This window comes from Phyllostomus hastatus, unplaced genomic scaffold (assembly GCF_019186645.2).
Source record: "Phyllostomus hastatus isolate PE091 unplaced genomic scaffold, TTU_PhHast_1.1 phas_scaffold_555, whole genome shotgun sequence".
NCBI lineage: Eukaryota > Metazoa > Chordata > Mammalia > Chiroptera > Phyllostomidae > Phyllostomus > Phyllostomus hastatus.
The window spans coordinates 1,859,416-1,872,990 of NW_025334036.1; the positions used below are offsets into that span (position 1 = coordinate 1,859,416).

General features: G+C 59.2%; 1 protein-coding gene across 1 annotated transcript in view; it reads right to left on the minus strand.

The window, feature by feature from the left end:
• Window positions 1–13,575, minus strand: part of EFL1 (elongation factor like GTPase 1) — a 55,258-nt gene that overhangs the window by 34,945 nt on the left and 6,738 nt on the right. The window contains exons 8-15 of the mRNA XM_045825039.1: window positions 12,017–12,140; window positions 10,372–10,448; window positions 9,553–9,689; window positions 8,501–8,623; window positions 6,714–6,813; window positions 6,249–6,400; window positions 5,792–5,958; window positions 3,683–3,821 (exon numbers count right to left, since the gene is read on the minus strand). Of these exons, the coding sequence (XP_045680995.1) occupies window positions 3,683–3,821; window positions 5,792–5,958; window positions 6,249–6,400; window positions 6,714–6,813; window positions 8,501–8,623; window positions 9,553–9,689; window positions 10,372–10,448; window positions 12,017–12,140 (1,019 nt within the window). The remainder of the gene's footprint in view (window positions 1–3,682; window positions 3,822–5,791; window positions 5,959–6,248; window positions 6,401–6,713; window positions 6,814–8,500; window positions 8,624–9,552; window positions 9,690–10,371; window positions 10,449–12,016; window positions 12,141–13,575) is intronic.

Genomic DNA, 13,575 nt, shown 5'->3' on the forward strand with positions numbered 1-13,575 from the left:
AAGAGATAACCTACCTATCTCTAAGAGAAAAGCGTGCAGGTCGCAACACAGGCAAAGTCTACATTTTTGGTGTTAAAGACCTATCGATCCTACTGAACCGCACTCAAAATGGTTAAAGCACCAAATTTTATATGATACGGGGCAAGGCAGTAGTTTTATAATTGCAAGTATGCAAACCAATTTATTCTTGTATTTTTATTATGTTGTTTTCCATATGAACAACCATAAACCTACTTTTGCCACACCCTGTAATTTTTAGAAACATTTTATTTATTTTTAGAGAGAGGAGAAAGGAGGGAGAAAGAGAGGGAAACATCGATTGGTTGTCTCTTGTGCACAACCTGACTGGTGGTGGAACCCGCAACCCAGGACTGTGCCCTGACCGGGGATCGAACCAGCGACCTTTGGGTTTGGGTAACAATGCCCAACCCATTGAGCCACACTGGTGAGGGCCCACGTCCTGTGTTTTTATCACCATTTCAAACAAAGTATTATGTACACATACAAAATAAAAAGACCGGTCCCTACGGGAAGGGGTGACTCTCATTTGGCATCTGTACTTTCCAAGCGGACCCGTGTCATCACCTACACGGCACTGAGCATCTGTGGCTAGTGGCTTCCAGTGGTCAGTGCAGCTTGAAAGGGTGGGAGAGGTGGGAACTTCCCGTTTTGGAATGACCATGACACCGAGAAAATGCGACCAATTTTACTCCCTGTCCGAGAAAAATCTGCCTCAGACCAGAGTAAACCAGACCCGACACTGCAGGAAGTCACTACGCAACGCAATGATCAAGTGCCGTTTCCCTCCCCCCTCTGGGGATAAAAGGGCATCTTCATAATCAGGAAATAATCAAACACAATTCGGGACACGACTTCTGGCAAGGAGCCGCTCTGTAACTGCCTTCAGATGCTGAGGACACATCCGTACAGTTCAGTATCTACCCCTGAATTAAGTAAGATTTTCTCTTAGCATGCTGAGTAGGTGCTAACGAACCAGCAGGCATCAGCAAACCTGAAACTACAACACTCAGGACAGTTTCACCACGGTCAGGGCGCAACCAGACAGAAGAGCAGCTGCAACTGTTAGTACTGACCACAGTCTTACACGCAAGAGAAAAGGGAAAAGAAATGAGACACACAACTATTATATACATCGGGAGAAAAAACCATTATCACCTGGGTAAAGGAAAAATGATTACCATCAGTTGAAACTAAGCTAATGTTAAGACGTGACTAGTAAGGCTGCTAATTATTTACTGATTAAAATAAATTCTTTCGAAGTGGCAAGGCTGGTAATAAGATATATTGAAAAAAAAAATTCACTAGTTAGTGAATTTAAAGTATCATAAAAGTACGACGAGGCTTAAGAGTCATAAACTTCAGATTTTCCTTTAAATACACTGAATCAAACCCGTGGGACCAACCCCGCTGGAGTAAGGAAACACACACACACACTCGCACCACTCCGACCTCTGACCGGCCCGGCGACCGCCCCCGGCGGGAGGAAACCAGCTCAGAAAGAGGCGAGGCGGTATTTATTACTCTCCTCATGCTGTAAGAAGAGGAGTATCCCATTTCTTCTTAAAACGCGCCCCCAAAGTTTTAAAGATTTAACCGTATGGAAGAGACCCGAGAGCGTCCAGGGAAAGGCCGAGGGTCTGGAATCCTAATTCCGTCTCCGCTCACTCTCGGGCGGGCGGGCGTCTGCAGCAGGCCGGCCGGCCCTCGCCCTCGGGGACGCTCTCGGTGGGGAGCTGAACAAAGAGCTATTGTGTTTAAACATGTGGGGTCTCTCCGGCCCCATGCACACCAACGTTTCAACATCAGGTTAGAATTAAATAATTCTGAGCTTTACATTAACTATTTCCAGACACAAAATACATGCCCCACTTACCGGTCAGTATAACCCGCCCCCCCGTTATGGCTGAAACCTGCATCTCTCAAGCGCCAATGAAAGGACTTCCCTGCAGGCCCTGACATCACCCTGACTTGCTCGAGAATGCCACACAACGTTTTCGCTTCCTCCCCCAACAAAGAGCCTCATCTGCGTTTGATAACTGACTCTGTCGTGTCTGAGGGAAAGCACACGGGCATCAGTCACGTCACCCTGCCACTAGCTTCCCATTACACGGGAATTACAACTTTTTCTGTAAGTGAACAAAAGTAAAAAAAAAGAAAGAAAGAAAGAAAGAAAGAAAGAAAGAAAGAAATTTACTGGCCTGCCCTGATCACTGTAAACATCACTATGTTTTAATTTGTAATCTGCGTCTTATCACGGGCCTGTGGAAATACAAAGGAAAACAAGAGATTCTCCATGGTTAGCGGTGTGGCCGTTTTGAAGCAAACTCTCTGACGTGTCCCCCATCAGAAGGTGGGGTTCGTTCCCACCCTTGGGATGCCGGCCAGTTCGAGTGACTCACTTCCATCCAAGGAAGAGAATGCGGCGGAAATGAGGCTGACAGCTACGCAGGCTCGGTCACAAAAGCTGAAAAGGCCTCCTCCTCCCTCTTCCCACTGAGATGCTCACCTGCTCCGGGGCACAGCCCGGCCACCGACCACGCCGTGAGGACGCCCGGCAGCCAGGCGGAACGGCCATGCGCTCCAGGGCCGGCACCCCCACCCCCAACCGGAGTCCCAGCGACAACCAGCACCAACCAGCAGACCAGAGAGGGAGGTCCGGCCAGACCGAGCTCAGCCGCAGGTTCACGACCAAGCTCAGGCTGTGTCTGGGCTCAGCCACCGGGCGCTGGGTGGGCTACTGTGCACAGACAGCTGGAACACGCAGACTGACCAGCTCAACCAAACCAGCCCCCGTCTCACGCCTGTCATCTCCCTCCCTCCCACGCCCCACCGAACGCCCCGTAAGAGGACAAGCCTGCCCTAAATTTCCACAAAACTGTGCCCGCAAACCTGGTCTCAGCCCGGCAGCCCCACAGCTGGAACCCCACATGCACTACCCTCGGCTGCCAGCTCGCTTTCTCGTGGGCTGTGTACGCTTCTCACGTGTTACCGAGCCAGAAGCCTTGGCCGTCCCCTCCGTCCTGCCTTACAGCTACTCCTGGCTCTGAAAAGTTGCCGCTATGAAACACCTGGCTTACGAAACTGCGGCTACTGCTGCATGCACTCGTTTCTAGATCAATGACCAAGTGAAATGTGCCTAAAAAGGTCATTCTGACCGGAAGGCCGGTAACTAGTTCCAGATGTTTTGATGGAGGCATTGAAATGGGTCCCCAACCCAACCAAGTGACCAAACTGGAAATTCACCATTTCTTCTAACGAACACGAGGAAGGGAAATACCCTAATTACTGAAATGAGGCTGTTCTCCAAGAAACGCAAGCCTGAATAGGTTCCAGGGATCCGGAGCCAGGAGAGGCAGGCATCCGGGCCAACCCTGGCGCTAGCAGGAACTCTCCCTGCCACCAAGCAGAAACGCCACGGTCCAGGGCACGGGCAGACAACCTGCACGGTGCTCCCTTTCTTCCAGAAGAGCCCCCATAGCTCACAGCAAGTTACTGAGCCCGCAAACGCGCCGAGTGACAGCCTCCGCACCCCGGGAAAGAGGAGCCGAAGGAGAGGAGAGGCCCGCCCTCCCCTTCGCAGACAGCATGAGGCCCGCGACACACACACCTCCCCCGCCCCCCGCAGACTCGCACGGGGGGGCCCCCCCCCCGCACCGCCTACCTAGCACGTTCCCTGGCGGCACCTCCTCCAGGTCCTGCAGCTCTCGCCCCATCAGCAGGTACAGGTGCTCCAGCGTGCAGCGCGCCATGTGCGGGACCGGCGGGAGGTCGTCCAGCGGGGCTGAGAAGCCTCGGGGCACCTGGGGAAGGGAACACGACTGCATTTAAATGAAAGAGTCAGTTAACGTCCACGAAGTGACGTTCCTTTGTTAAGTCAGAGGGGGCGCAGGCGCATTTTGTGTAGATCCGAACCACGCAGCTCCGAAACGGTGTTCCACGAAAATCAGTCTCACTTTGTGAATAAAATCTACAATGGTGAAACCTCTCACGTATTTAAAAATAGTCAAGAATCCCACGTAATCACAAGCCTTACGGATCAGTTGTAACATAAACTCTGTCATAACCTCTGTTGGCTGCCCCACAGAAACTAACGAACAAAAACCCCCACACACGACCCCTCGCTAGTGTTTGTGTGAACACCGGCACGGACCGTCCTGGTGACGGCGGTGCTGCTACCGCAACAGCCACCGTTACTCTTACCCCTTAGAACTGCTCTAATTTTACGACGACGCCCTCCACGCACTCAGCAGCCGCTGACGCCAGTGCTCAGAAACACAGGAAAAGGCGCTGCTTCTTAAGGTGCAAATATGCTACACGGAAAATAGATTTAGGAGCGCCCTCTACATCAGATTTATCCTGTGGAGATACCGTCTCGAATTACTCGAGTGTTGTCGAGAATTATTTAGTGTCTTGAACACTATTCAAGACGCTGCCTTCCGTTATTCGGCGGCCCCCACAGAGCTGCCAGCACTCGGGAGGCGTTTCGATGACCAATGTCTCTGCGGCCCCCACAGGACCCAGGCTCCGTGCAAGTACTATGACGGGGAAACGAGCGTCACAGACGTACCGCGAGTGACAAGCACAGCAGCACAGCGCACAGACTCATTACAGCTCGGGGGGGGGGGGGCGGGGGGGGCGGGGGGCTCCTCTGGCAAGTGAAACTCGGGAACGTCACGAAAACGACGGCCTCCCGGGCGCGTGCCGCGTGTGAGCGCGTGTGCTCTGACCCGTGGCAGCCCTGCAGGGAAGCCCCGAGGGCAGGCGGCCTGGAGAGAAGCACTGGACGGAGGCGTCAAGCAGGAAGCAACGGGGTGATGTGCGGACGCTGGGGACAGTCACTTAAACCACAAACTACAGTCAGTCAGACGGCTGAGCAAGGCCGCTGGACACAACACCCACATACAAAAATTAACTGTGTGCCTACAAATCAGCAGTAGAAAACAGGCATTTTTTAGAACGTTAGCTTTGAGAACAGCAACGAAACACAAGACAGGAGGAAAAAGTCTAACAGGCAGGATCAGTGATCCTCACGGAGGCAACAATGAGACGCCAGCGGAAGCGCTCACAAGGGCCTCCTCCGTGGACAGACACGCCCCCACGTGCGAGCGACGACTCGGGACGACTCGGGACGAACGCAGGCGCTGGTCGGGGCGGCTCCGACCCGAGTCCCCGTGGGGCTGTCCCGGGGCCGGACCGCAGCTGCTGACGGCGCCCTGCTATGCCGCCGCCACCACGGCACTGCCGTGCGCAAGGCGTGTGTATGTCCAGGGACGCCCCGCCGCAGCCCCAGCCTGTGGCTGCCCTCCTGCCCTTGGGCTCTGGATCTACGCACGCCGTGTGCATATGTCCTGATCAGCTCCTGGGACCCGCCTGCCGGGCACCTGCTGCGTGTCGCCTGCTGACTGCCCACGCCTTGGACCGGGGCCACCGAGACTCTGGATCTCCCTACTTCCTGAAGATCTCCACTGTCCTGCCTCTAGCGTGACATCTGTTCTTACTACTCTTTCTTCTTGGCCCAAAGAGAAAAGCCTTATAATTACTAAGGCCTGAAAACGTGGTTCACACACCAGTGTAGTTCCCTAAATGCTACCGAGTGAGACAGGTTTGCCAAGTGTTATGGAGGCGACGCGAGAGGAGATACAGGAATTCATCGGGACGTGCCTTTCTTGAGACACAATAAATCCACCAATAAGGCAACCACCCACCACACTAACTGGAAAGACACCGAAGCCCTGGAACAACAGGGTCCCGCTGGACTTCCAACTCTTACCCGCTGCAGAAACTCAGCCGGACTGTACTTGGGCCCCAAGACGAAGATGCTCTTTCCTCTCCGCACCACGCCACTGAACACCCGGGCGAACGCCACGAACGTCTCCTGGCCGCTCTCGTCCTGCCGCCCGGGGTCGGGGGTCACACTGTCCCCCGGCTGCTCCTCACCTGCCGGGAGCGGAAGGGTGGTGAGGGCCCAGAGCGCGCCCTCCCGTCTGGGGGCTGCCCGGACGCGGAAGGGACACGACCCAACAACGTGCGTCTGGCCCAGCTCCAGGAAAGGAACGCCGGGCGCAAGAGAGCACCGGGCACAAGAGAGCGCCGGGCGCAAGAGAGCACTGGGCGCAAGAGAGCGCCGATGAAAGCCCCAGCCACAGCGCGAAGCCCCAGAGCTGGGGGAGGGCGCCCCCAGTGAAGCCCGACGGGCTCGGCGGCGAGGCTGCGCGGCACTGCGGTACCTTTCGGCTCCTCTCCGTCCGGACTCGCGTCCGGGGCGCTCTCGTCCGGGGGGGGCCCCACGGGCGCCTGGCCCTGGGCCGCCGCGAGCTTCTCCGCGTGCCTCTGTCTCGCGCGCTCCCGCCTCTCCGCGATTTCTTCATGAGTGAGGGGCCTGCGGGACACCACAGGCGTGTGAGCACCCGGCAGCCTCTCCGCTGGCTCGGGCAGGAAAATGGCAGGGACTGCCGCGGCTGGCTGAGACGGCCACTGGCCCCAGGCCCCCCGCCCCCCGAGGCAGAAGGTCCCCCCAGTTCTCTCCCCGGCTGGGCAACAGTGGGAAGGCCCACCAGGCGTCCCCAGCGACCCCGAGCCGACGGACTGGCAGGCCGCGGCCCCCGCGGGGTGCACACGGCAGCAGGAACCCTGCTCAGACACCCGCCTCCCACCGACACGCGCCGCCCCCACAGCCCCGCGCCCGGCCTCACCGCGGCCTGTTCTGGGGCAGAGCCTTCGCGTCGACCGCAAACATCTTGGAAACGAAGACGATGACGGGGGCCGCGTCCTCGCTCCCGCACCGCAGGAACGCTGCACACACAGGGGGCAAAGGTGCCACTGTGAGCCCTCCCTGGGGACCCCGAGTGTTCTGGGGAGCGACTCAGGTGCTTTGACTGCGGCATCATCTGAACGACCCCACCTGGAAGCCCACAGAACCGCTGGAGAAGCACAGCAACGACTCGACGGGCAAGGACGCGGACAGGGAAGCAAAAGCAAGAAGGTGGGAGGGGGCTGGGGGACAGCCCCCGTGGGCCCTCCACCTCGCCTCCCCGCCTCCTGCGGTGCGGAGGGAGGGCTTGCAGTGAGGGCTCTCGGTCACCAGGGGTCAGCAGTGAGCAAGGGAGCTCATGGATGAAACACAGAAAAGGCTTTTCCAAGCCCCGTGATAACAAGGTAGAAAACAGACAAAATACGTTATCGTGACAGTGACGAGAAGCTGAGAAGTAAATTTATACCCATTATTATAAAGATGCCAATTTTCCCTAAATCTATAAATTTCATACAACTTCGTAGCAGGTACTGACACTTTTCTCAGCCTACACTGGAGGTGTACAATTGTTTCAGTGTTTTTTACAAAACCGCCCCACACCCAAGTATTCCACCGGCAGAACTCAAACAAGGACAGAACAAGGACAGAACGCTGGAGGTCCGAGCCCCTCGCGCGGCAGCCTCGCCTGGGGGAGCTGCGGGGGGTTCTGGGGAGCAGTGTCGCCCGCCCGACGTTTTCGCAGAGACAGTGCTGCCGGCCAACGGAACACTCGCTCTGGGGGAGCGAGCGCAGAGCCGGGACGCCGGCTGGGAAGCTGCCCCGGCAGCCAGGGGGCGCCCACGCTCGGCCCGCGGAGGCAGAGGGGCCACACGGGGAAGCGGGTGGACGCCGGGCGTGTTCCGAGGGAAGGACAAACGGGACCTGGGGCGGGCTAAGCTCAGGGCGAGAAACAAGGTGACCCCGACGGGCCCACAGGGGGGCGGGGGTCCCTCTGACAGGAGGGGCAGGAGGGGGGACGAGACAGAAGCCCCGGCTGGGATGCGCGAGTGTGCAACGCTTCTCCGCCCCGGAGGCGAGCGGGGGTGCGCAGTGGACGCCGAGCGTGGAGTCGGGGGACAGACACACAGACGTGGGCACTCTGGGTGTGCCGCCGCCACGTGCAGCCGGGGGAGTGGACGCAGGCGCAAAGCAGACGAGGTCCAGAGACTGCCCTTGCCTGGGGCACCCACAGCTCCCAGGTCACGGAGGAGGAGGAGGACAAGAAACAGAGATTAAGAACAAGGAGTCAGGGAGACGGGGGCAAGCAGGAGCACACGGAAGCCCGGAAGCCAAGGGGAGACAGTGTCTCGAGGAGACGGGAGTGACCCACTGTGCCGGGTGCAGTGAGACCCAGTCGGATGACTTCACAAAGGGGGGGGGGGGTGGCAGCAGCTCCCCTCTGCTCTCCGGGAACAGCAGCGGGGGGTTCGGGGATGGAGGCTGCAAACGCACCGACTCGGGGGGAAGGAGTTGAGACAGTGCATGCAGGTGAAGTTCAGGGACCTCCCTGAGCTTGGAATGGGGGTGCCCCTCTCACGGGGAGCCCATCTTCGGGGCCACTGGGGAGAGCGCAGCCCCCGGAAGCACTTTCCCACGTCCCCAGCGCGCTGTGGCCGCTCACCTGTCTCGGGCGGCCCTGACCCAGGGCCATCGAAACAAGGGTGCCCGCCGCGTTCACCTTGACCTCACCTGCTTTCAGCGCCTGGGTCTCCGGGGGGAGGGACTCGAACGCCTGCGACCCCGCGCACATCAGCTTCTCCACTCGCTCGGGCGCGATGTCCAGGGGGCTGGGGAGCTTCTGGCACACCATGGCTGCAGTCCGCGGTCAAGGGCTCAAACGCTCGAGTGGGGGCGCTCCACCGGGGCGCAGACGCACGGTGCACACGTCTCCGCGGAGAATGCCCAGGCCGTGAGGCCACATGACTGCCTGCGCCGTCTCTCAGAACACGGGGGCCACTCCAGGGGGCTCACGGACCCTCCAAGCCCACACAGGGTTCTCACCATGACAGACACGCTCATGCATCCGTGAGCCACGGAGCCAGGGAGGACAACAGAGCTTGTTCGGTGGCTGAGCTGCCTGCGACCCTGACATTCTGAAAGTTTTCACACAGGGTCCCAGTCTACGCAGACTCTTATAAAGCCACCATCGGCCACCAGCTGTGACACCAGCAAGTCTGCTGTCGGAGCCAGTTGCCACTGTGGGGGAAGAGGTCCACCGGAGCCCTGGGCCGGGAGACGCGCTGGTCCACTCCCAGGACACTGCACCCCCCACCCGCCACACGGGTGTGAGTGGGACACGCAGATCCATGAGAAGAGGAGAGTGTAAGTTCCTCCAGAAAACTACTTCAGCTGACACAGCTGTTTCAAAGTCAGTCTGCTGGAACCACTGACACGACGGGAAACGGCAACACGCTGAAGGGTACACGGCCCTCAAGAAAACAGCCGTCTAGTACGGACACCCAACTTACCCACCTGTGTGTAAAACCTAGTAAGACAACAAGCGTATGTGTTCACAGATCACTCAACAAACACAAAAATACCTGTTTAAAAGTGCACTCATTTAGACTGGCATTGCCATAAATGCTAATTTGTATTAAGCACTAAATATAGTTTCAAAGACCAGTGAAAAACCGCAGTCACTTTACTGTGGACTGGAGAGCACTGTTTCCAGAGGGTTTCCTGCCAGTAAAACCCCCCCCGCCCCCCGTGACCCGGCGCACTGCCACCCGCACGAAGGATACCGAGGACGGCGCGGGAGACGGGCAGCCACTGGCTGCAGATGGCGCTGATCTGCACCTTGGGGTCTGCGTGCCGAGCTTCCCGGGCTCCAATCTTGAGTCCCAGGGAGGTCACGATTTTGTCGATCTTTTCTTTGTCCCTGCAGTGGTGCACAACACGGGGGCGGGGGAGGGGGGAGACAGAGGGGCAGTGAGTCAATGCACTCCACGCGGCTAGACACGTTCCCCGCTAACACAGCACCTTCACTCCCTATGGAAGACAGGCAGGGAGGGGCTGCGGCCTCTGCTCTCGCCCTCTGGAGGGGACCCGTCCTCAAAACGGCGCGTACGGCCCCGTTCTAGTCTCCCGAAACGAGCCGGGTCACCCGGCGAGGCCAGTCTCCCAGGACACGCCCAGCAAGGTGCCACGCCCACTATGGGACCCCCAAGACCTGAACCCACTGCAGCAAGCGTCCTGCTACACGTGCGTCCAGCAAGCACCTGCCCCGCTGCCCAGCCCTGCCCCGGCCGTCCAGCAGCTCGCCCGCTCCTGCCGCCACCTGACCCCAAACTGGGCTGCTGGAAGCAGGGCCCCGTGTTCCTATCCATCCCACCGGCTCTCTCAGCAGCTCAGCACGCTGCAGAGCACCGCCCCCCCCCCCGCCCGCCCCGCCTGCCGTCCCTGCCTGGGCGACACACGCTCCCTCCCGTCGTCCCCAGGCCCCGGGCCCGGCGCGTCTGAACGGGCTCCTGCACCCTCCCTGTCCCCCCGGGCTGTCCCCGGTGGGACCCCTCGCGCTGGCGACCGCGGCAGGCGGCGCTGCCCCAGACACACAGTCTCACCGCTTCAGCACGGCGTCGTACAGGCTCCATATGTTCTCCAGGATCAGCTGCACAAACAGCGGCTTCTTCCCTTTCGCCTGTGAAGAAGACCACGCACGCTCAGGTTTTCGCGTATTTAACGGGCACCTTAAATAGCCACCACCGACACGTTCCGTCGTCAGTGACTCCCGTCCCACTGGAAGATTCTTATGCAGCAGGGAGGCAGCTGCAACAGCACGTCGTCCCCGTCCCCCGGGACTGCGGCTCACACGCGATGCGACCCTGCAGGGGACAGGCCGCCGCTGTCCTCAGACACCCGGGCCCCAGCTGAGGGCGAACCCCTGACCCTGCTGCACGCGCAGGCCTTTCCGTGGACCTCGTGCTCGAGGGTGGGCTTGCAGGTGAGAAGTAATCACCTCCAAGGGAGAGGGAACTAACAACAAACCCCCCACCACTGCTCTCGGAGACGATGCAACGTGACAGCAAGAGCCCCTCGCCACGGACCGCCTCGCACGCCCGCCAGAGGGACTGCGAACTGCCACCTCCCCCTCGAGGAGCTGGTGGCCCGGTGCTAGGACGTGAGGTGGCCGCCTCCGAACGCCCGGTTTACAGAAAGGCGTCATGAAGACAAACACGGATGGAAGATGCCCTCCGCAGCCTCACCCACGACATCAGAGCGTCTGGACCTAGGGACGGAAACTACGCCCAGCCTCGGGGGCGATCCCGTGAACGCGGGCGCACGCCCAGCACACGGCGATGCAGGGTGCCGGGGCCTCCCCTGGGGGGCACCACACCGTCGTCACAGCCCCCCCTTCCACAGACGGGGAACCGAGACGCAGGGAACGGAGTGGCCGGTGCGGGAGCCGAGCCCGGACACAACGCCGGGCTCTCAACCCGCGAGTGCTCTCCCACTCGACGGCCCGCTCCTTCTTGCCTCCACTGTTTATTAAAGCTCTCGATGGCCAGGGAAGACGCCCACAGTGGTTTTTCCCGGCACGTCAAGCAGAAAAGCAGCCACGTTACATGAACAGCACGATCTCAGCGTGGAGAGGCATCACCTACCCAGAGAGAGCAGAGCACACTAAAACCAGAGCACGGGTGGGGCTGGCTCCTGACTTTCCCTTCCCTGTGCCGTCAGGAGCACCGCCAGGAAAGAATCTACACGCTCCTCATGAGAATACATTTATAAGACTCTGAATTTCACGTTCGGAAAAAAGCTTCCAGTAAAGGATCTTCTGAGGCCTCGGGGCCCAGCAGCTGCCGGCACAGCCCGTCTGGGAAGGCAGGGCCCCAGGGTGCACCCCTCTCCCGTCATCACTCACGGGCGGGCCCGGGACCCCAGGGGCCTCGGGTGACATGGAACTGCGGCCTGGCCCTGCAGAGGTGTGTGGAGGAGAGGTCTCCTCACGCTGAAGGGGACACACAAACACAGGATGCAACCGACGTGTCTTCAAGGGACCAGGACCTGAGGTTTGTCCCCCAAGTGTAAAGGACTCTATTTAAGGAGTACTCGGATGCAAGGTTCACGGACTTTAACCACATGCAGACAGTGAGAAAATCCTTCACCACCTGACTCGCATAAACCACAGCCAAAGCACACCTTTACCAGAGGTGCCATCTAAGGCCGGACTGTCACCAACATTTCAAGGGACCTATGTGACATTACCTGATCGCCCTTCATAATCTTCTTAGCCTTCATGTTTATATAATAATCTCCCCACAGTGTTTTCAGAAGGACTTCCTTTTTTATGCCAATTTTTTGGCTGTAGATTTTGGCAAAGTGCTCGATTCTGGAAGAAAAGCAAGGGCTTACATTACTAGTGACGACAGGTGTGCGTGCCGCCGCCACCGGAGGGCTTCTGTGCGCATGTGCCATTCAAGGTGCCACGGACGTGCGACCCAACGCACTCGCCCGTCTCCCACGAGGCGGGGACCAGGGCCCTCGCCCTCCGTGCGGAAAGGGCCCAGAAGCACAGAGATGTCACACGGGCCGCACGTGAAGCCGGGACCCGAGCCCAGCAGTCCAGCCCCAGAGCCCGTGCTCCTGCTCATGTCCCCCTCCGTTCCCGTGCGTCGGAGGTCACTCGACGTCTCCCCTCCTTAACGCTGCGCACGGACACGGGCAGGACAGTGGCCAAGGAAACATGGGCTCCAGCTGCGCACTGCGGTGGTGCCCACAGAAATCTCCTCCAGCCCTTCGCTGCCACGGGTGCCTCCTGCTCACGGAGAAAACCACCGCCACAGCCGGGGCCGCCACGGGGCTTCTCGGCACGTGGGTCAAGGGGGAAGTGCACGCACCTCAACTCGGCCCTCCACAGCCCTGGGAGAGCAGGTCGCACCGGCTTTGCCCCCGGCCCCGTGACGGCAGCCACCTGGCCCACGCGGGAGCCGTGTGCGGGGTCCGCTCGGTCTGGGTCAAGGACCCAGAGAAACGTCTCTCTTCTGCAGGGAGCGGTGTGTTTCGCTCAGGTCCGAGCCCAGCTCGGCAGGGACCGGCGTCGGAGAAGACGCCTGCTGCCTCGCCCACTGTGGAAAGGACCCGAAGCCAACGCCCTCTGGCGCCGAGCATGCCCGTCAGCCGGGAGGCTGCTGGGACCCCGCGGTCGGCTGCGCCCGGCCCAACACTCTGACGATACCGGTCGGACCCAGGACCGTGAAGAGTGCCAGGCAGCAGCCCGGAAGCACGGCTCACACGACAGGGAACAGCTGAAGGTCCACCTCCCTGTCTCACTGAAGGCCGAGAGACAGAGAGACAGCCCATCGACGACCCAAGTTCAAGTTCAGCAGTTACAGGCTGATTGGTGTTTCTGGGGTCAGCTCCAGACCAGACGTGCTGGAGTGTCCCCTCCTGTCCGCGTGATTCGCTCCGGTAAACTGTGGTTCCCAGTGACCCAACAGCTTTTTGTTTAGCGGACTTTAATTTTCCCAAGTTTTACTTTCTACTATGTTATTCCCTTTGTGTTTATTACATACATAAATGACAGTTTGTTACTTGTATATAATAATTTATGTGACTATCAACTGTTACTTCTTATTACTATATTACTAGTTTGCAATCTCTCCTGTCTCTCTGAAGGAGGGCGCCCCTCCCACAGAAAGGGGCGGGCCGGAGGGAGCTGTCCTGGTCCCCGCCTCCAACCACCCCTCCCGGGGGAGGACAGGAGGTCCGTGGGGGCCGCTCACCGGGCACAGCTGCTGTGCCTCGGGGAGAAGGCAGGCCCGTCT